Source organism: Xenopus laevis, chromosome 2L (assembly GCF_017654675.1).
Source record: "Xenopus laevis strain J_2021 chromosome 2L, Xenopus_laevis_v10.1, whole genome shotgun sequence".
Classification (NCBI taxonomy): Eukaryota; Metazoa; Chordata; class Amphibia; order Anura; family Pipidae; genus Xenopus; species Xenopus laevis.
Genome location: NC_054373.1, coordinates 186,386,861 through 186,411,050, shown reverse-complemented (window position 1 = coordinate 186,411,050; position 24,190 = coordinate 186,386,861). Strand labels below are relative to the sequence as shown.

Here is a 24,190-nt window from a genome sequence, read left to right as displayed (position 1 = left end):
CCTGATATACCCCCTGAAATCCCAAGAGAAAGTCAATTAAGATTTGGAGTTGGACCTGTATTTGCTCCTCTAGTTATTCTTGGCGCTATTGATGATCAGCTAATGTTTTGCTACATCTTTATCCTTGCTATTAATTAATTGATTAATTCATTCATTAGTTAATTATTTAATTGGGGCCCTGAACAAAGGGTGCTCCACCCAGGGTGGGTCTTGAACCCAAAAACTCTAGAGTGATTTTGGGGGTTCTGTTCAAGAGAGGTTGGTTACGGTTAGAGCATTAGGGTTAGAATTGGTTCATCAGTTTATTTCCTTGTATTTATTTTAGGGATGTTCCAAATCCACTGTTTGGGATTCGGCCAAATCTCGGAAACCTTCATTAAAGGCTCAGACTAATACCAAACAGAATCTGGACCCTATTTTGCATATGTAAATTAGGGGCAGGAAGGGAAAAAGTGGAAAAAACTTTTTTACTTCTTTTCTGTGACAAAAGTTTTGTCATTTCCCTTCCCATCCCTAATGTGCAAACTAGGGTTCGGATTCGGTTTGGAATCTTTAATGAAGGATTCTGAGATTAGTCCAAATCCAGATTCGGTTTGACCAGACACAAGGATTCGGCCGAATCCTGCTGAAAAGGCCAAATCCCAAACCAAATCGTGGATTCAGTGCATCCCTAAATGATTTCAAAGGCTACAGATACCAGACCACAAGCCTCGCTGCCCCTTACCACGGTGTAATTCTTTCTGCAGTTATGTCCTCTCCAGCATCTCTGAATCAACAGGGCAGATTTACGGATTTTTAAGAAGTTTGACCTATAGGGAAATGAATATGGAGGTAAGTGTCCTTTGTGCTTAGTGTACATAGAATTAACAAAAAAGACTGAAGCATAGAATCCCTGCTCACAAGAGCTTACAATCGTAACCTTTAGGGGTCTATTTTTGAAGCCTCGATTTTTTGTGGTTGAGTTCTTTAGGGGGAAAACTCGAATTTTTAGAGGGAAATGAAACTTGAAATTTTTGAGATTTATTATGCTCCAAAGCTGCTAAAAATCTGAATCTGAAAATACTCCAGCTAAAACCTGTCCAAGTCATGTTAAAGTCAATGGCAGATTTACAATTTGAAGATGTTTCTTGCCTTCATGATCTTCAAGGCTTTCAGGCTGGTTTTCGTTTCTAATCTAAAAAAGTATTTCAGGAGGCAAATCGAAAAAGTTGCACGATTTGGCGCGATTTTGTCGAAACTTTTTCCCACACTGTCTTTTTCGATCTGATTTTTTAATAAATTAGGTCGAAATGGAAAAAATATGAGTCTTAGTAAATACCCCCCTTAGTGTGGTTAAAGGGGTGATTCAACTTTAAGTTAACTTTTAGGGGCAGATTTATCAAGGGTCGAATTTTGAAATTCAAAGAACAAAAGACCAACCGAAATTCATTTAAAAAAAAATCAAAGTTTTTATCTGCGGTTGAATAGGCTGTAATCGAATCGTTCTAATCAAAGTATTCGTATTCAATCTACTTAGATTCAAAGTTTTTTTTTTAAAAATCAAAATGACTCCAAATAGGTTCTAGGGGGGTCCCGAATAGGCTAAAATAGCAATTCGACAGGTTTTTGATGGCAAATGGACAGTACATGATAAATTTCGATATTAAAATAATCACATTTTTTCAAATTCGAATCGAATCTTGGCTTATTCGACAGTCGATGTACACAAAAATAGCTAGAAATTCAATTTTTTTTACTTCTTATTTTTACTTCGACCCTTGAGAAATCTGCCCCTTAATGTGTTAATTCTAAGGAAATTTTTCAGTTGGCCTTCATTTTTATTTATTTTTTATAGTATATTGATTATTTGCCTTCTTCTTCTGACTCTTTCCAGCTTTAAAATGGGGGTCACTGACCCCATCTAAAAAACAAATGCTCTGTAAGGCTACAAATGTATTGTTATTGTTACTTTTTATTACTCCTCTTTCTATTCAGGCCTCTCCTATTCATATTCCAGTCTCTTATTCAAATCAGTGCATGGTTGCTAGGGTAATGTGGACCCTAGCAACTAGATTGCTGAAATTGCAAAACTGCTGAATAAAAAGCTAAATAAGTCAAAAACCACAAATAATAAAAAATGAGAACCAATTGCAAATTGTCTCAGAATATCACTCTCTACATAATACTAATAGTTAATTTAAGGGTGAACAACTCCTTTAAGAAGTCTGTGTAGTCTGTCCCCTCCCAATCAGAATTGCTTTTTGATGCAGAATTTAGAAGCCATTGAGTACATATGGACAACCACTTACTTCCATATGAGTGTTATATACACAGCTTTGATCCTATAAATCGTATGACTGAGTTTTCAGTATTTTCAGGTCTGACATTAGTAAACTTTGAGCTCACCTGTCTTTAAACCCCCGCACCACTTTTTGAATAAGAATGACCTTGTCAGTAATGGCTTTATCTCTCTCAATCTCCAGCAGCATATCATGGTGATCCTGTAACACAAACACTGTATTATTATTAGCGCCCAGGCTGTGATAACTGAAATAAATCCGGGCACATTTGGTGCAAAGGCAACGACCTCTTTGTAGAACGGATGAGCCAAACAAGCAATATGGGAGCTTAGTGATTGGCTTATAGTAAATACAAGGAGATTCTTTTGTTTTAATGTCTAGAACCCCCCAATGACATCAGACTTTGTACCTGGTTAATACATGGGGAATGCCTTGACTTATCATGAGAGTATCGTCATGTATAAATCAGATTAAGGGCAGGGGCACACGAAGCTACTTGGGGAGATTAGTTGCCCAGCGACAAATCGCTTCTTCTTCGGGCGACTAATCTCCCCGAACTGCCTTCCCTCTGGCTAGAATCACAGGTGGGATGGCGCTCGGAGTGCTTCGTCTCACGAGGAAACTCCGGGCGACTTTGAAAAACGAAGAGCTCCAAGTGCCACAGTGTCGGACTGGGACACCAGGGGTTCACCCAAAAACCTTTGACCAGGGGCCCAGCAATTAATCTTAGACTAGGGGCCCACTCTCAGTTCTATTTTTCTTCTTCTCCTCACTCAACCTCTCTCTATTCTAGTCTCTTTTCTTTACATACTATACTCTGTTTCACAACTATTTAGCCTATTTGTTCTCATAAAAATAGGGAATGGCCATTAAATAGGCCAAATGTTTAGCAGCATGAGGTCCGACACTGAAGTTCCATCCCGCAGGCGAATTCGATTCATGCCGGAGTGGAGGCAGTTTGGGAGATTAGTTGCTTGAAGAATAAGCGATTTGTCGCTGGGCGACTAATTTCCCCCAGTAGCTTTGTGTGTGCCCCAAAGAAGATTCAGGGAGATTAGTTGCCCATCGACAAATCGCTTCTTCTTCAGGCAACTAATCTCCTCAAACTCCTCGTCTGTCTCTGCACTTGAGGGAGAACTTTAGGAGAGCAATGTGGCACATTATAGGCCTAAAATCCTAATAAAGGCTCTCTATGACCTATAAACACAGGGATATCTCCTTGAAACATCTCTAAAAGGAGAATTCAACCCTTAACTCAAAAAAACCCTACCCTACGTAGACCCCCCTCCCTCCTCTCCCCCAGTCTATCTGCTAATCCGGGGAAATGCCCCTAACTTTTTTCTTTCCGCTCTTGGTGCAGATTCAGGGATCGCAGTTCACGGCAGCCATCTTCCGGGTCTTCGGTAATCTGAGACTGAGACCGGTGAAGTGGCGCATGCGCAGTTGGAGCAATTTGTAGGTTTGTGACAACTGCGCATGCAACAGAAATTGCAGAAGCGCCAGAAGAAGACACGAAGACCCAGAAGATGGCTGCCGTGAACTGCGACCCCATAATCTGCACAGAGGGGTAAGTAAAAAGTTAGGGGCATTTCCCCAGGGGGCAGCTAGGCTGGGGGAGAGGAGGGAGGGGGGTCTACGTTGGGTAGGGGGGTAGGGTTTTTATTTAGTTAAGGGCTGAATTCTCCTTTAAAGGAGAAGGAAAGCTACGGAGGCATTTTATTGCCAATAGATTAGCTGCAATAGTGCAAGCTAGAATGCTATATTTATTCTGTAGAATGTTTTACCATACCTGAGTAAAAAGCTCTAGAAACTCTCTGTTTGGTTAGGATAGGAGCTGCAGTATTAATGTGGTGTGACATCACTTCCTGCCTGAGTCTCTCCCTGCTCTGGGCTCAGATTACAGCAGAGAAGGGAGGGGGGGGGGAAGAGGAGCAAACTGAGCATGCTCAAGCCCAGGGCAATGAGGTTTAAGCTGAAAACAGGAAGTCTGATACAGAAGCCCATGAGTACACAATAGAAGGAAAGAAATGTGCTGTTTCTTTTGACAGAGGACTCAGAGCAGCATTACTTTGGGGGTTTACTGGTATATTTAGATGGACCTTTCTGATAAGGCTTACTTAGTTTTAACCTTTCCTTCTCCTTTAAAATGTATATATAGGGGTCGTTTATTATGTGCAGGGCAAGGGGCAAAGTACAAAAAAATCAGAGCAATCTGCTGGTACCTTTAAGGTGTAATGGTAGGACCCTCCGCCCAGGGGGGCAAGTTAACCAATGGTTAGAAATTGGGGGGAGGGCCTTGCTAATAGTGTCGGACTGGTCCACTGGGAAACCAGGAAAACTCCCGGTGGAATATAGTAGTGTAGAGATAAAAGACTAGGAGAATAAAGAAAGGGGGAATAATAATTTGGAAAGTGGGCCCATGGTCTAAGGTTTTCTGTTGGGCCCTGGCATCCCAGTCCGACAGTGCTAAGTTAGTAGTATAGGGTCCTATGATTCCTAATGGCAGTCTGGTTAAAGCTTTACAATGTTTATTACATTGCCCCTAAAAAAGAGTGACTGTGTCAAAAGCTTATTTTAGTAACAATTTTATAGTATGTATTTTAGAACAATTTAAAATAATGTTTTTAAAGTTAAAATGCAGCTGAAATCCTGATTCAATCCAAACGTTGATTTCTCGTATGTCAATATGTTTTGGTTTTTTTTCTGGCCAATCAGAAGTTCCTTTAAGTTTCCGTTTGGAAAGCCCCCATTTCCTGTAATGCCGAGCTCAGTTATTTCCTGGCCAAGAGCTTTGGGGAACGGCTGCTTGGAATAGGATGTCATTAAAAGTTCTTAGAAAATCCTAACGAATGTGAAATTAGAAGGGGAGAAAAGGGAAGGTGAGAAGGAGCGGAAGCCCTTGAAGAATCAGCCCTTCCAGTCTATGTATAGCATTGAGCAAGGAAGCAGCTACTGCATGGAAAAGTCATTTCCCTCATTCACTTAAATTGTATCCAAGCAACCGGTATTAAATGTGTTCACTATAGGCCTAATATAGAGGTCTGACAATGTTCTATATAGTGTTGGACTGGCGTGTCCAGGGCCCAGTCATCGGAAAACATGTTTTTTTTTTCAAAACACATCAGTTAATAGTGCTACTCCAGCAGAATTCTGCACTGAAATCCATTTCTCAAAAGAGCAAACAGATTTTTTATATTCAATTTTGAAATCTGACATGGGGCAAGACATTTTGTCACTTTCCCAGCTGCCCCAAGTCATGTGACTTGTGCCTGCACTTTAGGAGAGAAATGCTTTCTGGCAGGCTGCTGTTTTTCCTTCTCAGTGTAATTGAATGTGTCTCAGTGGGACCTGGATTTTACTATTGAGTGTTGTTCTTAGATCTACCAGGCAGCTGTTATCTTGTGTTAGGGAGCTGTTATCTGGTTACCTTCCCATTGTTCTTTTGTTTGGCTGCTGGGGGGGGGAAAAGGGAGGGGGGTGATATCACTCCAACTTGCAGTACAGCAGTAAAGAGTGATTGAAGTTTATCAGAGCACAAGTCACATGACTTGGGGCAGCTGGGAAACTGACAATATGTCTAGCCCCATGTCAGATTTCAAAATTGAATATAAAAAAATCTGTTTGCTCTTTTGAGAAATGGATTTCAGTGCAGAATTCTGCTGGAGCAGCACTATTAACTGATTCATTTTGGGGAAAAAATGTTTTCCCATGACAGTATCCCTTTAAAGTCTGAATGCTAAAAACTCAAACAATTCGAGTTTTTTTTTACTATAAAATCCAAATTTTTAGTGGGGAAAAAAACCCTCTAATTTTTCTTAATTTATTAAACTCCGAAGCTGCAAAAAGTCAGAATCCGAAAATCCAGCATCTCAGACCTGCCGAGGTTGTATATAAGTCAATGGGAGAGGTCCCTATCCTATTTGGAAGATTCTGTGGTCTGCGCTGGAATTAGCCCGAAAATCTGACTACTTTGGACAAAAATCAGAAAAATGTGGACTTTTGGGGAGAAAGCCCAAAATGATTGAGTGATTCAGGAAAAAAATTGTAGGATTTGGGTTTTCCCCGATCTGATTAAATCTAGCTTTTTCATCAAATCGTGGATTCAAGTTTGGTTGGACTTTTTTAAATTAAATAAATAGAACAATTCGGATTTTGATAAATAACCCCCTTATTCATGATTGTAAATGTATTTTTGTATTTATATTGTTATTTTACTGATCCTGTGTGTTATGTAAGTATATTGTTTTATTGTACAACACTGCTTGCGATATACAAGCAAAACTCTCTCTTGGCACCTGTAATTTAGCGCTGATATTTGTAAATGAGTTCTCCGTCAAGAGAGCCACTCGTTTCTAATTATTCACCTTTAAGAAAATCTTCGTTTTCCCTATTTGCCAATCATCATCTTTTCCCAATACGCTCTCTGCTATCCGCTCACACGTCCCACGGAGATCTCCCTGAGGAAACACAGAATAAAGTCATGGGCCTAAATAAAGATAATCGTAGTCTTCTTGGGCCACCGTAGTTACATATGGGCAATGCTGCTGTTGTGTGATTGGCTCAGCTTTTCTCATTTACAGCATATTAGAAAGTGTTATTAATAGAGTAAAAAATGTATTCAGTTTTAATGACTGGGCCTCCATATATTTTTGTTCTTTATTTTGTACTCCAATGAAAATGTAGGCAAGACAATCGCTGCTGTAGAAAATATTAATTAAAGTAATTCAATCATGTTAATTCAATATATTAAATTCTGAGTAAGAAACACTGGTGTAACACGTTAATGTCAGAAAAGAAATAAAACCCCCATACCTGTTTATAAGCTGGCTTTACTCCTGGCATTAACACCCGGTATCTGTCCACAAACTCCACAAAGGTGTAGCGGATGGGATACCCTGCCCTGCGAATCCGGATCGTCTCCATCATGCCCGAGTATCTCAGCTGTCGCACACACAGCTCCCGGTCAAATAACTGTGATCAAAACACACAAATAGTTACAAGAACCCAAGTCACAGTTATACAGGGAACTCTGAGTATCACTCATGTATTATAAGGGATAATGTACCCCCTACTGTAAATGATAAGGATATTAGAAGTCACTGAGGGGTTGTTCCGTGACCATATAAAGGCACAAGGCTGCAGGCTGAGTTATACAGGGAACTCTGAGTATCACTCATGTATTATAAGGGATAATGTACCCCCTACTGTAAATGATAAGGATATTAGAAGTCACTGAGGGGTTGTTCTGTGACCATATAAAGACACAAGGCTGCAGGCTGAGTTATACAGGGAACTCTGAGTATCACTCATGTATTATAAGGGATAATGTACCCCCTACTGTAAATGATAAGGATATTAGAAGTCACTGAGGGGTTGTTCTGTGACCATATAAAGACACAAGGCTGAAGGCTGAGTTATACAGGGAACTCTGAGTATCACTCATGTATTATAAGGGATAATGTACCCCCTACTGTAAATGATAAGGATATTAGAAGTCACTGAGGGGTTGTTGTGTGACCATATAAAGGCACAAGGCTGCAGGCTGAGTTATACGGGGAACTCTGAGTATCACTCATGTATTATAAGGGATAATGTACCCCCTACTGTAAATGATAAGGATATTAGAAGTCACTGAGGGGTTGTTCTGTGACCATATAAAGGCACAAGGCTGCAGGCTGAGTTATACAGGGAACTCTGAGTATCACTCATGTATTATAAGGGATAATGTACTCCCTACTGTAAATGATAAGGATATTAGAAGTCACTGAGGGGTTGTTCTGTGACCATATAAAGGCACAAGGCTGCAGGCTGAGTGATACAGGGAACTCTGAGTATCACTCATGTATTATAAGGTATTTACCCCCTACTGTAAATGATAAGGATATTAGAAGTCACTGAGGGGTTGTTCTGTGACCATATAAAGACACAAGGCTGCAGGCTGAGTTATACAGGGAACTCTGAGTATCACTCATGTATTATAAGGGATAATGTACCCCCTACTGTAAATAATAAGGATATTAGAAGTCACTGAGGGGTTGTTCTGTGACCATATAAAGGCACAAGGCTGCAGGCTGAGTTATACAGGGAACTCTGAGTATCACTCATGTATTATAAGGGATAATGTACCCCCTACTGTAAATGATAAGGATATTAGAAGTCACTGAGAGGTTGTTCTGTGACCATATAAAGGCACAAGGCTGCAGGCTGAGTTATACAGGGAACTCTGAGTATCACTCATGTATTATAAGGGATAATGTACCCCCTACTGTAAATTATAAGGATATTAGAAGTCACTGAGAGGTTGTTCTGTGACTATATAAAGGCACAAGGCTGCAGGCTGAGTTATACAGGGAACTATCGTATCACTCATGTATTATAAGGGATAATGTACCCCCTACTGTAAATGATAAGGATATTAGAGATCACTGAGGGGTTATTCTGTGACCATATAAAGGCACAAGGCTGCAGGCTGAGTTATACAGGGAACTCTGAGTATCACTCATGTATTATAAGGGATAATGTACCCCCTACTGTAAATGATAAGGATATTAGAAGTCACTGAGGGGTTGTTACTACACAGCAGAAGCTTATTATTAGGCATGAGAATAACAATAGAGACAAGGAGCGCAGAGCTAAGGCCTCACAGAGACCAGATCGATGCCCGGTTTCAGGGGTGCAAATATCATGTTCCTCATGGCTTGGAGAAAGAGTGGATGAGTAAAGAGCCAGCCGGGCAAGGGAAGAATTGGACTCACCATGGGCTTCTTGTACTCATTGGGTTTGATGCAGCGGACGAAGAAGGGCTGACACACGCTGAGAGTTCTCATGAGCAGTTCCAGGGAGCGCTTGAACTGACTGCTCAGGGTGGGAGAGCGTTTCCTGGTCTCTGCTCCCTGAAATAAAAAAAAACACAGAAAATCAGGTTAGAAACAAACACATCTCTGTCAGGAAATAGTGGGGAGATAACAGCCTCTTCCTCCCCTGCCGTGTCACTGGAAGGGAAATAACTCGGGATCTGAGGCCGGGACTTACTAAACACAAGGACACCATTAACCCCTGCACTGCCACTGCCTCTCTCACACCTGACCTCTAGATCTGGACATAGACTGCACTAGGGAGGCTATTGATTCCATGATCTGTTCCGGGGAATGCTCCCAATTATATAATTCTATTATAAGCCTTATCAGTCCCAAATATACAACACAGCAATAATCCCTGGGAGAGAAACAGGAAAAAACACAAAGTATCACAATTAATCTGCACTTGTCTTAACAGGAAAGTCCCCTTCTCCTCACATTTACTGGATTTGCCTGGCTCTAGTTCAGCACTTTCTTAAAGGGGTTGTTCACCTTTAAATTAACTGTTATTCTGATGTAGAGCATGATATTCTGAGACAATTTGCAATTGGTTTTCATTTTTTATTATTTGTGGTTTTTGACTTATTTAGCTTTTTATTCAGCAGCTCTCCAGTTTGCAATTTCATAAATCTGGTCGTTAGGTCCAAAAAATTCCCCTAGCAACCATGCACTGATATGAATAAGAGACTGGAATATGAATAGGAGAGGCCTGAATAGAAAGAGGAGTAATAAAAAGTAGCAATAACAATACATTTGTAGCCTTACAGAGCATTTGTTTTTAGATGGGGTCAATCACTGCAAATAATTTAAAAAAAAAAATTGTAAAAAAAAAATAATAAAGACCAACTAAAAAGTTGCTTGAAATTAGCCATTCTATAACATAGTAAAAGTTTACTTGAAGGTGAACCACTCCTTTAACAAAAGACAAATGGTATTGATGAGTCCAAAAATCTGGTGCTCCCTGGTGTTAATTTAGCTATAATGTAGTTTACTTTTCCTTTGTTTAAGGTGATTGTGTGATTATTTCCCTTCTGCCTCCTTCTATGGCTTCTAAGAAGATGGTACTAGTTTTGCAGTTTCAGATTTGCACAGGCTTTTATTGTTGAACCAGTGAACCCGGGGCCATGGCCTGACATTACTGGGATAAAGACAGTTAAATGTGTCTAATAGCAAACTCAAACAATAGCGGAAACAATAATAAACAATGTCAGCCTATGTCTTCCCCTGTACTAAGCACAATTCAGCAGGAACAGTCCCTAAGTTTGCTCATAGTCTGTACAGAGAGATCCCATAAAACTATGGCAGCATAGGTATTCCCTGTACTAAGCACAATTCAGCAGGAACAGTCCCTAAGTTTGCTCATAGCCTGTACAGAGAGATCCCATAAAACTATGGCAGCATAGGTATTCCCTGTACTAAGCACAATTCAGCAGGAACAGTCCCTAAGTTTGCTCATAGTCTGTACAGAGAGATCCCATAAAACTATGGCAGTATAGGTATTCCCCTGTACTAAGCACAATTCAGCAGGAACAGTCCCTAAGTTTGCTCATAGTCTATACAGAGAGATCCCATAAAACTATGGCAGCATAGGTATTCCCTGTACTAAGCACAATTCAGCAGGAACAGTCCCTAAGTTTGCTCATAGTCTGTACAGAGAGATCCCATAAAACTATGGCAGTATAGGTATTCCCCTGTACTAAGCACAATTCAGCAGGAACAGTCCCTAAGTTTGCTCATAGTCTGTACAGAGAGATCCCATAAAACTATGGCAGTATAGGTATTCCCTGTACTAAGCACAATTCAGCAGGAACAGTCCCCTAAGTTTGCTCATAGTCTGTACAGAGAGATCCCATAAAACTATGACACATAGGTATTCCCCTGTACTAAGCACAATTCAGCAGGAACAGTCCCTAAGTTTGCTCATAGTCTGTACAGAGAGATCCCATAAAAGTAATAAAACTGAGGGAAACGTTTTATAGTGCACGGGGTCAAATACAGGAAATATTCTCTGCGCTATCGGGAACAACGACAGTTACAATTCTACAAGGAATGGGTGAGTTGAAGTTATAGGGAGCAGACTATAGGATAATGTCAGTTATGGGACATGATGAGATCTTTGCGTTACCTTTATAGAAGGGGTGGATGACAGGCCAAAAGCAGTGCTGGGGTAGCCACAGAGAAACTACAGATGCAGGAGGACAGCAGAGAAGACAGGGAAAAGAGACCATGAGATGATCATTTAGCAAGAAAATGAAGGTGAGACACAATAAAGCAAGATCATTAATGTGTTACACACCCCCTTATCCTAAATATAAGATCAGTACGGAGGGGTGAGTGGGGGATTAAAGTGCAGAAGAGACAGAACTAACAAAGTGATTCAGATCAGTGAGAAGGAACTTGGCCTTTTAGTCTGTGGGACAGAGGTAAAACAAGGAGGGAGGAGAAGACAAGAATGGGTGGAATCTATCCCAATGTTGGCTGTTTCTTTGTCCATTAAAGGACCAGTATACCTGCTAATTTGTGCTTGATACAATGCATTACATATGCTGACACAGTGTTGTGGTATCTGGAAGACCAAGAGCAAACGATAGGTATTATTCCTGCTAAAGCTCTGCCTATGGAAAGCCATTACCCATCCTTAGGGGGTTATTTATCAAGGTCCAAATTTATCTCAATATCGGCTGCTACAAACTCCGATCTAAGCCCCTTGGGTTTTTAACGCTTATTTATTATTACATTTTCCAGAATATTTGCTTTGCAGGAAAAGCTCAGAATTTCATGATTTTTTCATGAATTTTCCCTGAAATCTCAGAATTTTTCTGAGTTTTCACCTGAAAGCTCCGAAAACATTGTGAAATTGCCCGAAACCCACGTAACAACCAAAATTTTATGGAACTGTTCCCATTGACTTTTATGCAACTTTGACAGATTTGAGATGGCGTGTTTTTATATTCGGGCTTTTTAGCCCTTGGGGTTTAATAAATTCCGAAAAAAATTTTTTTTTAAAAGTCAGATTTTATAAAAAAAAAATCAAAAATTTTTCGGGGAATTTCGTGTATTCGTGTCACTGCTCTAAAGTCCCTTTGAGTCACCAAACCATGACCCCTGTTATCTCCCTGTAAGGGAAACTATAACACAGTAGGAGGGCTATGAGTGTAACCCCTTCAAAAAACAAAAACATTTTTTCCTGTTTCCATTAGACATGTGTGAAGGGCCTTATAAAATGTAAAAGGTATAGTGGCCATTTAATTAGTAACTAAAGCTGTAAACACACATACAATAGCCCGTTACCCCAAGCTGGGTTGTGTTACTGGCCTGCTTATCCAATGACACGGTCCAGAGGTGCTACAGATGTTGATGACACGCAACTCCCTACCATGGAATTTCAAAAATATCTGTAGGCCACAAATTTACGTCAATACTCTTAATCATAATCACAAATTATTTTAGAATCCACCTATCAGAACCTTTAAAGAACAAACAAAACAGAAGCAGGGGAGTCTTATACTGCAGTATAAAAATTAGGGATGCATCAAATCCACTATTTGGGATTCGGCCGAATCTCCAAATCCTTGGTTAAAGATTCGGCCAAATAACGAACCGAATCTGAATACTAATTTGCATATGCAAATTCGGGTCAGGAAAGGAAAAAGTGGAAACATTTTTTCTTTTGTGACGAAAAATCACGTAATTTCCTACCCACCCCTAATTTACATACACAAATTAGGATTCGGATTCAGATCCTGCTGAAAAAAGCCAAATCCTGGCTGAATCCTGAACCAAATCCTGGATTCAGTGCATCCCTAATAAAAATTACAGTTAGGGACAGCTTTTAAAGGGGTAGTTCACGTTTAAAGGAAAGTTTAGTATGACATTGATAGTGATATTCTCAGACAATTTGCAATTGGTTTTAATTTTTTATGGTTTCTCGGTTGTTTAGTGTTTTGTTCCACAATTTGAGCGGATATCTTGTTGCTAGGGTGTTCTTTACCCTAGCAACTCGGCAGTGGTTTAAATTTAGAGACTGGATCTCCCTGGAGTGGAGGGACTGGATCAAAAGAGAAGTAATAAAAAGTAACAATAACAATACAATAGTAATCTCACAGGGCAATAGTTTGGGCTGCTGGGGTCAGTGACCCAATCTGAAAACTGGAAAGATGCAGAAAAAGAAGGAACATGATTATAAAAACAATAAAAAAAAATAATAGACCTATTGCAAAATTGCATGGAATAAGAGATTCTATTATATACTAAGGGGGGTTATTTTTAAAAGACAGAATTCCAAAAACTCGAAAAATTCTAGTTTTATGGCTATAAATTCCAAATTTTTAGGAAAAAACCTCACATTTTTTCATGATTTATTATACCCAGAGGATGGGAAAAGTCAGAATATGAAAATCCGGCATCTCAGACCTGCCGAGGTTGCATATAAGTCAATGGGAGAAGATTTTGTGGTGTTCAGAGAAAAATTGGAAAAAAAACAGATTTTTCAAGCAGAAAATCTGAAAAATTCATACAATTTGAATTTTTGGACGATTTTTTTTGTGCTTTTTCCCAAACTGGAATTTTTTCGGGAAAATAACCGGAAATTAATAATAGTGAGATGAATTCAGATATTGATAAATGACCACCTAAAAGTTAACTTGAAGGTGAATCACCCCTTTAACTGCTCTTAATGCGTTTCTATAACCACCATGATTTTAGGAAGGATATACCATAGCCACATCAGCCTGGAAGATCTGCTTGATGAATTTGTTTTTGGCCGAATGGACTAACTGGATTATATCCCCATGAAGAGTATCCCGATTTTTCTCCAGGAATCCTGCAGGAAAGAGAAAACAGAAATGACTATAAATGTAATGCACAGATGTTCTGCAAGGAGGCATTATCCCCAACTTGCAATTGTTGCAATCTAGGCCCCCCCCATGGTTTTTGAACCAACTAACGTGACCCCCAATTAAATCCATTAACAACATGTCAGAAAGTTGTTTTCACTTTGGTCACATTTGCACTTTTATTCCACTCACCTCTGGTTTCATAGTAGACAATTCCAGCAAAGTGATTGATGCCAAACTGCGTCTCGTAGTTATTTTTGGGCGGGATGTAAAAGGTGTTCAGTTTATGCTGCATATTCAGTTTATAGAGCATCGTTGTGTCTGTGCCCTGATCGAGGGAAGTCAAACATAAAGAAACACATTTCAAATCTAAATTTCAATTTGTAAGGAGAACATTTGGATACATTCGGGTATAGTAGCTGCATGGAGTTGCACCATAGGTCTAAATCTGGCCCATGTGTAAAGTGGAGCTAGGTCCCATATGCATTATCTATGAATACTCTTATCTGAGGGTTGGTCCTCAGGTAGTAGCACATACCCAGAAAAATTGTTAAAATGAAAGCAAGGATTTATTATTTATTGGTTTACGGCACTGGAGTAATTTAGCACCTACGGGGCATGTTTACTAACATTGGAGATAAATATCTGGAGAGATTTCTGGAGATGTTGCCCATAGGAACCAATACGATCTTTGCTTTCATTTTCTAACTAATAGATAGCTGTTTAATTGCTGATTGGTTTCCATGAGCAACATCTCCAGATATTTATCTCCAATAAATCAGCTCCACACCAGTTTCCAGCCAACATTTAGAAATGTTTATCTGGGGCTTTACGGTTGGACAAACCTTTGAATCCTGAGCATTCAATGGGCCAAAATGTACAAACAGTTATGCACAAATAGTTATGGTTGGAAACAAAAGCGAGAAGCAAATAGATTGTATTGTACTGTATATATTTTTTTTAAATTGGGTTCTCGGCCCCATTTTCAAGGGGCCAGTGGCGTAACTAGATGTTACTGGGCCCCACAGCAAGTTAATTATAGGGCCCCCAAAATATCCTAAGGATGTCCTGTTTTCCCATGACATAGAGCAGGGATCCCCAACCATGAGCCACATTCAAATGTAAAAAGAGTTGGGGAGCAACAAAAGTATGCATATAGTTCCCGGCAATGCCAAATGAGGGCTTTGATTTGCTATTAGTAGCCCCTATGTGGACTGGCAGCCTACAAGAGGCTCTACTTGGCAGTACATCTGGTTTTTATGCAACCAAAACTTGTCCTTGTCTGCTTTGAGGCCACTGAGAGCAACACCCAAGGGGTTGGGGAGCAACATGTTGCTCGTGAGCCAATGGTTGGTTGGGGATCACTGATGTAGAGCTTCGTGGGGCCCCCTATACCTCCTGGCCCCCCGCAGGCACAGGGTCTGCTTCACCTGTAGTTACGCCCCTGCAAGGCACCCTTTTATCTTACCCCATCTACCCTATTTACTTAGGCTCGGTAAAATACCCTCCTACTACAAGTCCTATGTAACGGAAAATAAACAGAACATCATTGTGATGACCCAGTCAAGTCTCTCGTGTTCCGGAGTCTGTACCTTTGGAAACTTGCTCTCCTCGTCAATGAGGGAGATAATGTTCATGGGTTTGATAGCGATCATGTCCAGCGCGTCTTGGTTGTCGGTGAACTCGATGTGCAGCCAGTTGATGTTCTCCAGGTTGTATTCCTCCTGCTCCAGCTTAAAGACGTGCCGCACAAAGAATTGCTGCAAGTTCTCGTTGGCAAAGTTGATGCAGAGCTGCTCAAAGCTAACATAGAACAGTGGTAAGGTGAGGCTCTGAACTGTACATTATGGGGAAACGTGTGGATCCCTACTGGGGTGTTGTTGTTATGATGCTTGTTACCCCCCATCCCCCAGTCCATTAGCAACCGTTTGGTTACTATGGCTTACAGGACTGGGACAAATGGCTGCAATGTTCAACATTCCAACACATAGGAAGTAGTAATGATTTCACTGTTTAGTAAGAGCTAGCACTTCTTCTTACTCCTGCTACTAGTTTTGTATCTCTTCCTCTATCCAGTTGGCACAACTAACTCCTCCAGTAGAAGCAAATTAGCAACATTCACCAATTCTTCCACAAGAGGAGATTCAGGGAGATTTTGTCGCCTGGCGACTAATCGCCTTGTCTTCTGAGCGTCAATCTCCCCGAACTGCCTCAGCATGGGAGATTGTCGCTCAGAAGACGAGACGATTAGTCGCCAGGTGACAAAAGCTCCCTGAATCTCCTCGTGTGAACTAACCCTTGAAGTGAAGAAGGTGTCAGTTTAGTATTAAACTATCCCTAAATCTTCATTATACATGTGGATTTGTGTGGCTATATAATATATAACAATATAATATGGTATATTGATGTGTGAAGCCTTGGTACTCCATGCACCTTAAACATACATGCACCCTTAAACATGCACCCTTAAACCTACATAGTTACACCGTTACATAGTTAAATCGGGTGTAAAAAAGACAAAGTCCATCAAGTTCAACCCCTCCAAATGAAAACCCAGCCCCATACACACACCCCTCCCTACTGTCACATAAATGATATATACCCATATCTATACTAACTATAGAGTTTAGTATCACAATAGCCTTTGTATTATGTCTGTCCAAGAAATCATCCAAGTCCCTCTTATAGTCATTAACTGAATCATCACCCGGCAGTGCATTCCCCAACCTCACTGTCCTCACTGTGATGAACCCCCTTACTCTGTTCCTTTAAATGAAACTTCTTTTCCTCTAGTCTGAAGGGGAGGCCTCTGGTACGTGATTCTCTTTATGGGTAAAAAGGTCCCCTGCTATTTGTCTATAATGTCCTCTAATGTACTTGTAAAGTCTAATCATGTCCCCTCACAAGCGCCTTTTTTCCCCCCAGAGAAAACAACCCCAACCTTGACAGTCTCCCCTCATAATTTAACTCTTCCCTCCCTCTAACCAGTTTAGTTGCACTTAGTCTCTGCACTCTCTCCAGCTCATTTATATCCCTCTTAAGGACTGGAGTCCAAAACTGCCCCCATACTCCAGATGAGGCCTCACCAGGGACCTATAAAGAGACACAATTATGTTTCATCCCTTGAGTTAATGCCCTTTTTTATACAAGAACTTTATTTGCTTTAGTAGCCACAGAATGACACTGCCCAGAATTAGACAACGTGTTATCTACAAAAACCCCAAGATCCTTCTCATTTAAGGAAACTGCCATTTAGTGTATAACTTGCATTTATATTATTTTTGCCAAAGTGCATAACCTGCATTTATCAACATTGAACCTCATTTTCCAGTTTGCTGCCCAGTTTTCCAGTTTAGACAAATCACTGTACAAAGTGGCAGATCCTGCATGGAACCTATAGTTCTGCACAATTTAGTCTCATCTGCACAAATAGAAACAGTACATTCAATGGCCACCTCCAGGTCATGAATTAATTAAACATATGTGTACCCTTAAACATACATGCACCCTTAAACATATGTGCACTCTTAAACATATGTGTACCCTTAAACATACATGCACCCTTAAACATATGTGCACTCTTAAACATATGTGTACCCTTAAACCTACATGCACCCTTAAACCTACATGCACCCTTAAACCTACATGCACCCTTAAACCTACATGCACCCTTAAACATATGTGTACCCTTAAACCTACATGCACCCTTAAACCTACATGCACCCTTAAACCTACATGCACCTTTAAACATGCATGCACCCTTACACCTACATGCACCTACATGCACCTTAAACTTACATACAGCCTGAGCCCTAAGCGAAACCTTGTCCCTACATGCAGGGCTGGACTGGACCAGAGGGACACTGGGAAAAAACCCAGTGGGCCCAACCGACCCAGAACTGCTAAACTCCCTGGATGCTGCACCCTTACCTCTACCCTGGCACCAATTGCGACCGCAACAAGAGGCTTCCCAGAGGCATAGGGGGGTTGCTGTTTTTGGTGGGGGCCCCTGGGGTGGTGTGTGGGCCCCTAAGGCGACAGCCCCATTGGGCCTTGGACCCCCCAGTCCAACACTGCCTACATGCGCTCATTTATATGAGTGGGACCTGCTATATCTCTTCATTCAGTTGAGGTTGCACAGATAATATACCATGACAGATAAATATACTTTTAGATCCCTCTTTGGAATATTACTCCAAATAAGTCAATGACCTTCTCTTTACAGATTACCAATGTCAGTTGTGTAACTTACCTATTTACAGTGAAATTCTCAAACCCAAATATATCCAGCAGCCCAATACACCTTCTTGCAGCTTTAGGCTCATTGGATAGGGGTCTGTATATAGCAGCATTGATTTTGTCCACAATCCATACGAACAGCCTTCCATAAATACCCTGGGGAGAGGGCAGATTGAGAGTTTTACTTATTGCCCAGGAGCAGTAACCCATAGCAACCAATAAGATACTTAATTTTACAGGTGACCGGTAAATTGTACCTTCTGATTGGCTGCTATGGGTTAGTGTCCCTGGGCAAACTTAGTGTGTTTAATTAAATAACCCCCCCCCCCTGTTTTGTCATGTAACATTCATGAATCGTCACAATTATTTTAATTCTTGGCCTCAAGATGGCAGTGTTTGACACCGCAAATGCTTTTTCATGGGAGACCCTGAAGAAGAAATTAATTCCTACAATATTTACATAAAAGTGCAATAATAAAACTCTTTCGAAGTTACTCATATATCAGAGATTTACATATTTCTCACTGTGTAGCTTCCAGCCTCAACTTATTTACTTTCCATAAATTCCATACCTTAACAAATGCATCCCTGACATCCAGCGCCTGCTCCATACTGAGAGGGGTGGAAACAGTCTCTCCCCGTGTGATTATAGTCCGGCTTGTGAGGCAATTCATGAGTTCCTGAGGCCCAACCTAATGAGTAAGGTAACAAATCAGCTATTGTAATGGTTATGAAATCCACTGTATTCTGATCCCCATTGTAAGCAGCAGTCCTGTCCTGTTTTATGGCAGCTGAAATTCTAGCTATCTGTATAACAGAGCATTCTGTCCCAGTGGCTGCACAGATCCTATCTGATCCCCATTGTAAGCAGCAGTCCTGTCCTGCTTTATGGCAGCTGAGATTCTAGCTATCTGTATAACAGAACATTCTGTCCCAGTGGCTGCACAGATCCTATCTGATCCCCATTGTAAGCAACAGTCCTGTCCTGCTTTATGGCAGCTGAGATTCTAGCTATCTGTATAACAGAACATTCTGTCCCAGTGGCTGCAGAGATCCTATCTGATCCCCATTGTAAGCAGCAGTCCTGTCCTGCTTTATGGCAGCTGAGATTCTAGCTATCTGTATAACAGAACATTCTGTCCCAGTGGCTGCACAGATCCTATCTGATCCCCATTGTAAGCAGCAGTCCTGTCCTGTTTTATGGCAGCTGAAATTCTAGCTATCTGTATAACAGAGGATATATAACTTGGGACTATGTATGTACTAACCTCCAGTAAGTTGGCGGCTGTGGTTAATGAGGTAGAATAAACCACTTCACAGGCATCTAAGTTATCGTACATACGAGCTGTAAGAGAAAATATATCAGTGACCATCATTATATATATATATATATATATATAGATATATATATATATCTATATATATATATCTATATATATATATATATATATCTATATCTATATCTATATCTATATATATATATATATATATATATATATATATATATATATATATATATATATAAACTGTATATATGTGTGTACTTATATTTTTATTTGTATAGCGCTCCTTGAGGGCAAAGCACTGTACAGCAGAATGTGGGAAACAGCAGTAGTAGTGGGGGGGTACAACCAAGCGGTTGCTCTGAGAGGAGCGGAGGATTCGGTCAGGAACATATAGAGAGATGAGATGTAATTAGGTCCTGAGGAATGAAGGGCTTTGAAGGTTATGAGGAGGAGTTTGTAGACTATTCTTTGTTTTATAGGAAGCCATGATAAGGACTTCAGCAGGGGATGGGCCTGTACCCTTTTGAATGAGAGGATAATTCTTGCAGCAGTGTTTAATACAGACTGTAGAGGGGAGAGATGGCAGTTAGGGAGGCCAGTTAGTAGAAGGTTACAGTAATCTAGTCGGGATAGGATGAGAGCATGCATGAGTGTCTTTTGGCTGTAGCAGGTGAAAGAAAGGGACGGATTTTGGCAATAAAAAAGTGACAGGTCTTGACAGTGGTGTTAATATGATCAGATGAAGACAGAGAGGATTCAAAGAGTTGACAGGGTTAATGAGTCATCAATAGAGATAGTAAATAGGGGAGTAGGACCAGGCTTAAGGTGGCCATACACGGGCCGATAAAAGCTGCCGACAGACTGTGTCGGCAGCTTATTGGCCCGTGTATGGGGGCCCCCGACGGCCAGATCTCGATCGGATGGGGTTAAAAATCCCGTCGGATCGCGGCCGCATCTGTTCGTTGATGCGGTACCGCGATCGGACCGCCCGTTTGCGAGCGCTAGGATCCAATCGTTGGGCCCTAGGGCCCACGATCGGATCAGCCCGATATTGCCCACCTCAAGGTGGGCATATCGGAGGGAGATCCGCTCGTTTGGCGACATCGCCAAACGAGCGGATCTATCCGTGTATGGCCACCTTTAGGTGCAAAGATGACTTGTCCATTTTTAGTTAGGTTGAGTTTGGGGTGGTGCTGGTTCATCCAGTTGGAGTTAACTAGGAGGCAGATTTGAGCCTCTGTTTCAGCTGAATGGGTGGATAAATATATTTGGGTATCATACAGATGATAATTAAAGCCAAATGAGCGGATGTATACAGGGAGAACAACGGACCAAGTACAGAGCCTTGCGGCACCGCTATATTAAATGGAACTGGAGATGAGGTTTTGTTTGCAGAAGAGACAGTGAATGATCGGTGAGAGAGGTAAGAAGAGAACCAAGATGCAGCCTGGTTACAAATGCCAAACAAATACTGAATTTGCATCAGGAGAGAGTGTCAGCTGTATCAAATGCAGATTATAAATCCAGGAGGATAAGGATAGAGAAGTTGCCTTTGGCTTTAGCACATGAAGATCATTTGTAACAAAAAGCAGTCTCAGTAGAGTGACCAGGCTGGAAAGCAGGTTGCAGAGGGTCCAACAGTTTATGGGTGTGTAGAAAGTTAGTGACACTGCACAATACAATATGTTCTAGGAGTTCCGAGCCAAGCGGTGAGACAGGACGATAATTCAACAGACAATTAATTAATTGGATGTGCCACATTCACTGCTAAAGCTCAGGCTGAGGAGGCAAAGCTGATGAAATTGAATTAAAGGTCCAATTCTGTTTAAAGGGAAAGTATCCAGATACCTTCATAGCGCAGGTTTCCCATGTGTAATATGGCAGCAAGGAGGCGGGAGATCTCCCAGTTCTCAGTGTCAGTAAACATCAGGACTTTCATGGCGGAGCGAATGTTGGCATATTCCTTACTGTCTTCTCTCCCGTCACACGTAGTGCACTTACCCTACAAACAAAGTCACAGAACTTAATGGTGATAATGACCATACATTTCAACAAGTAAAAAAAATTGTAGTTGTCCAAATGCCTAAAATCAGTGCAAATGCCGTGTCATAACACTGGTGCCATTTCTGCCAATCAGCGTCTGTCCTTGATCAGCCCCTGTCTGATTGGTTGGTGTGGGGGCTGCTCTGGGGCAGATTTGCACCATGTTATTTAACAAGTTGAGGGTATTTTTACACTTGGGCATATTTTTACTCTCACAATCCCTGAAAACATTCGGAGCAGCGTCTGGGGATTAGCGGTTAATATCCCGGTCACTCTATTTAGCTTATCATTAACATGAGGGGATTAGAGGAACGCTCATGTGTATAATCTTGTGAAATGGGCAATTCATTTGTGGGAAGAGGCACGCAACCAAAGTGCTATACATATGAAAGGCAGTCCTATGTTAGCCAAGAGTGATAAATGTTGGTGCTCCAAAAATACACAATAATAATTAATGAGTGGGAGTAGGTTACACTTGCGTTAAAGGGATCCTGTCATAGGAAAAAATGTATTTTCAAAATGAATCACTTAATAGTGCTGCTCCAGCAGAATTCTGCACTGAAATCCATTTCTCAAAAGAGCAAACAGATTTTTTTATATTTAATTTTGAAATCTGACATGGGGCTAGACATTTTGTCAATTTCCCAGCTGCCCCATGTCATGTGACTTGTGCCTGCACTTTAGGAGAGAAATGCTTTCTGGCAGGCTGTTCTTTTTCCTTCTCAATGTAACTGAATGTGTCTCAGTGGGACCTGGATTTTACTATTGAGTGCTGTTCTTAGATCTACCAGGCAGCTGTTATCTTGTGTTAGGGAGCTGTTATCTGGTTACCTTCCCATTGTTCTGTTGTTTGGCTGCTGGGGGGGGGAAAGGGAGGGGGGTGATATCACTCCAACTTGCAGTAAAGCAGTAAAGAGTGATTGAAGTTTATCAGAGCACAAGTCACATGACTTGGGGCAGCTGGGAAATTGACAAAATGTCTAGCCCCATGTCAGATTTAAAAATTGAATATAAAAAATCTGTTTGCTCTTTTGAGAAATGGATTTCAGTGCAGAATTCTGCTGGAGCAGCACTATTAACTGGTTCATTTTGAAAAAATGTTTTTCCCCATGACAGTATCTCTTTAACCAATTTGAGCCAGTAAGACAGACACGGTTTGGCCAGTTAAAGAGGTTTTTCATATTTAAACTAACATATAGTATGATATGTACATTGTTGCAGTGAGACCATTTGCAATTCTTCATTTTTTATTTTTTAGTTCACCTTTAAATTAACTTTTAGTATGTTACAGAATGGGCAATTCTAGGCAACTTTTCAATTGGTCTTCATTATTTTTATTTGTATAGTTTTTCAATTATTTGCCTTTTCCTTCTGACTCTTTCCAGCTTTCAAATGGGGGTCACTGACCCCGTCTAAAAAAACAAATGCTCTGTAAGGCTACAAATGTATTGTTATTGGTACTTTTTATTACTCATGTTTCTATTCAGGCCTCTCCTATTCATATTTCTACAGCCATCTCGTTGCTAAGGTCTTATTTACTCTAGCAACGAGAGACAGGAATATGATTAGGAGACTGCTTAGAAAGAAATTAATAAAAAGTAATAATGACAAAAAAATTGCAGCCTCACTGAGCAATCGTTATTGGTTGCCAGGCTAAGCTAGAAAAAGGCAGAAGAGAAAGGCAAATAATTCAAAAACTAAAATGATATTAATCTTGAAGACCAATTGTAAAGTTGCTAGGAATAGGCATTCTGTAACATACTAAAAGTTAACTTAAACACCCTTTAATACTCACCATACAGAGGTAGTTGTAGTCAGAGGCCTCTCCCAGACTCAGCTTCTTCTTCTGTTCTGGAGACATTCCCTTCAGCATACAGTAGAATATATGGTAATTCCGCTCATCTTGTGCCTACACAAATACACAAATTAATGTTCCATACAGGGCCATGAATAATGAAAACTTCTCAAACCGTGTTGGCAAAGGTGGGAGCTCAACACAGTAAATGTATATGATTTCCAACGCAGTAAGTGGAGCAATTTGATGCATAAACCCGATGACAGACAGAATAGGCCCATAACAAGGTTGCAATTCTTTAAAGGGCAAGTCAATCCCAAAATAAAAATTTGCGTAAAAAATTGAAAACATAATTCTGAGCTAATTTCTAAAATACATTCAATTAAACATCTTCAGTGCATTTAAAGTTATTTGTAAAAACAACTGCTATTGAAAGCAGCATTTGCTTAATTCATGGTTGTTACTTTCTTAACAATGTTGTCTTAGTTTCCCAGCAAAGTCAGGTCTGTTAATCAGAAGCCTTGTCTTACATTGCATCAACAAATTCTTACAAACTTACAAACCATAGAAAATTTGAATGATTGTATATTGCAAAGTGGCTCAGAATTATGTTTTATGTTAGTAGCCAAAAAATTATTTTGGAGTTGACCTGCCCTTTAAATGGAGGCCCATGAGACCTATTGTTCTTGGGATTTGGTGTTGCTGACTACCAGTAGGAGGGGGTGGGGGGTCTCTATATCTGGTTGTTCAACCCTCTCCCCTTGGCTCAAGGCTGGTATGAGAGGGGAGGAGATAAGGTGAGGTGATGAGGAGAGGGTCATAATAACCTTTTTAGTCCCCTCTTTGTTAATGGTGG

General features: G+C 40.6%; 1 protein-coding gene across 4 annotated transcripts in view; it reads right to left on the bottom strand.

The window, feature by feature from the left end:
* Positions 1-24,190, bottom strand: part of myo7a.L (myosin 7a L homeolog) — a 93,516-nt gene that overhangs the window by 23,271 nt on the left and 46,055 nt on the right. For 3 of the 4 annotated variants that reach the window (XM_041582840.1, XM_041582839.1, XM_041582838.1), the window contains 14 exons: positions 23,335-23,448; positions 21,345-21,498; positions 19,479-19,555; positions 18,783-18,902; positions 18,224-18,366; positions 15,564-15,774; positions 14,164-14,299; positions 13,852-13,958; positions 11,262-11,318; positions 9,035-9,172; positions 7,092-7,250; positions 6,644-6,736; positions 2,386-2,480; positions 725-809 (listed from right to left, as the gene is read on the bottom strand). In XM_041582840.1, coding sequence (XP_041438774.1) covers positions 725-809; positions 2,386-2,480; positions 6,644-6,736; positions 7,092-7,250; positions 9,035-9,172; positions 11,262-11,318; positions 13,852-13,958; positions 14,164-14,299; positions 15,564-15,774; positions 18,224-18,366; positions 18,783-18,902; positions 19,479-19,555; positions 21,345-21,498; positions 23,335-23,448 — 1,689 coding nt within the window. The remainder of the gene's footprint in view (positions 1-724; positions 810-2,385; positions 2,481-6,643; positions 6,737-7,091; positions 7,251-9,034; positions 9,173-11,261; positions 11,319-13,851; positions 13,959-14,163; positions 14,300-15,563; positions 15,775-18,223; positions 18,367-18,782; positions 18,903-19,478; positions 19,556-21,344; positions 21,499-23,334; positions 23,449-24,190) is intronic. The other variant, XM_018247870.2, reaches the window with a different exon arrangement.